Source organism: Alexandromys fortis, unplaced genomic scaffold (genome assembly GCF_014885135.2).
Source record: "Alexandromys fortis isolate MF-2015 unplaced genomic scaffold, M_Fortis_MF-2015_v1.1 scaffold_102, whole genome shotgun sequence".
Taxonomy (NCBI): domain Eukaryota; kingdom Metazoa; phylum Chordata; class Mammalia; order Rodentia; family Cricetidae; genus Alexandromys; species Alexandromys fortis.
The window spans coordinates 6,644,026-6,645,137 of record NW_026067984.1 but is presented as its reverse complement, the minus strand read 5'-3'; the positions used below and the strand labels follow the sequence as shown (position 1 = coordinate 6,645,137).

General features: G+C 44.5%; 1 protein-coding gene across 1 annotated transcript; it reads right to left on the bottom strand.

The window, feature by feature from the left end:
- Positions 1-378: 378 nt before the first annotated feature.
- On the bottom strand, positions 379-698 carry LOC126511596 (40S ribosomal protein S28-like). The gene has a single exon (XM_050158839.1). The coding sequence runs from the start codon at positions 675-677 to the stop codon at positions 468-470; it is 210 nt and encodes a 69-aa protein (XP_050014796.1). The 5' UTR covers positions 678-698; the 3' UTR covers positions 379-467.
- Between the last annotated feature and the right edge of the window lie 414 nt (positions 699-1,112).

The window sequence follows — 1,112 nt, the reverse complement described above, 5'->3', positions numbered from 1 at the left end:
CTGGTAGAAGTTAGAAATGTCAGCCTATTTCTCACGGGTGAGGCAGAAAAAAAAAATGAATGCCTGGCTCAGGCTGTTACCTATTCATCCATAAGATAACAGGGGCCAAGAAAGGGCAGTCTCCCAAGAGGCACCAGGCCAAAAGGGAACATTTGGTAAGAATTTTCACATAAAGCCTGAGAAAACTTTAAAAAGGGGGGTGGGGGTGGGATTCTATACAGACAAGAACAGAGTCAAGTGCAGTTTCTTGGTCTTTTCTTCAGTAGAATCTGTTGCTGGTAGTGAGCAGAGGCATGGCTACTTCAAGAGAGGCTTCTTAACTCAGCATTAGCAGCAAAAACCTCACAGTTTTTTTTAAGAGGCTTTGCCACCAAACTCTTTTTTTAAACAATACAAATGTTTTATTTAATAGTCGCAGGTCATCATGGGCCAAGTGGTGGATACTCAGGACCCAGCAGGAAGGTCAGTCAGCGCAACCTCCGAGCCTCTCTTTCTGACTCCAATAGGGTGAGCACATCTCCCTCTCGAACGGGACCTTTGACGTTTCGAATGATGGAGCAGCTGGTGTCATCCATAAATTCCACACGGACCTGCGTGCACTGTCCCTGCGAACCGGTCCTGCCCAGCACTTTGGTTACCCTAGCGAGCTTGATGGGCTGCACGCGACTCGTGTCCATGATGGCGGCGATCAGGCGGAGAGGGTGCCACCAAACTCTTAAATGGTGTTCATGAGCAGCTGGCATCGGTCTTTGTGGTGGTAGCATGGATCTAGAATCTCCAGAGTTTTGACAATAAATATGGCTCCCACCAGTACCTCCACCATAAAGCTAGATTCTCAAAAAGATAAGGAATGGGGTGAAGCCAAACAACAAAGCCACAACTTTAATCCTAGCCATATTGCTTAGTAGATTAAAAACTCATGTGGTCAGAAAAAGATAGACATATACAGTGATGACAGATTCAGATTAAAAAAAAAAACTCTAAACAGCTTACAGTGTGTTTTAAAATATGCATAGGCTTTGGAGAGAAAAGAAAAAGAATAGAGAATGTCCTTTAAAAAAAAAAGAAATAGAGGGGGCTGGAGAGATGGCTCAGAGGTTAACAGCATTGCC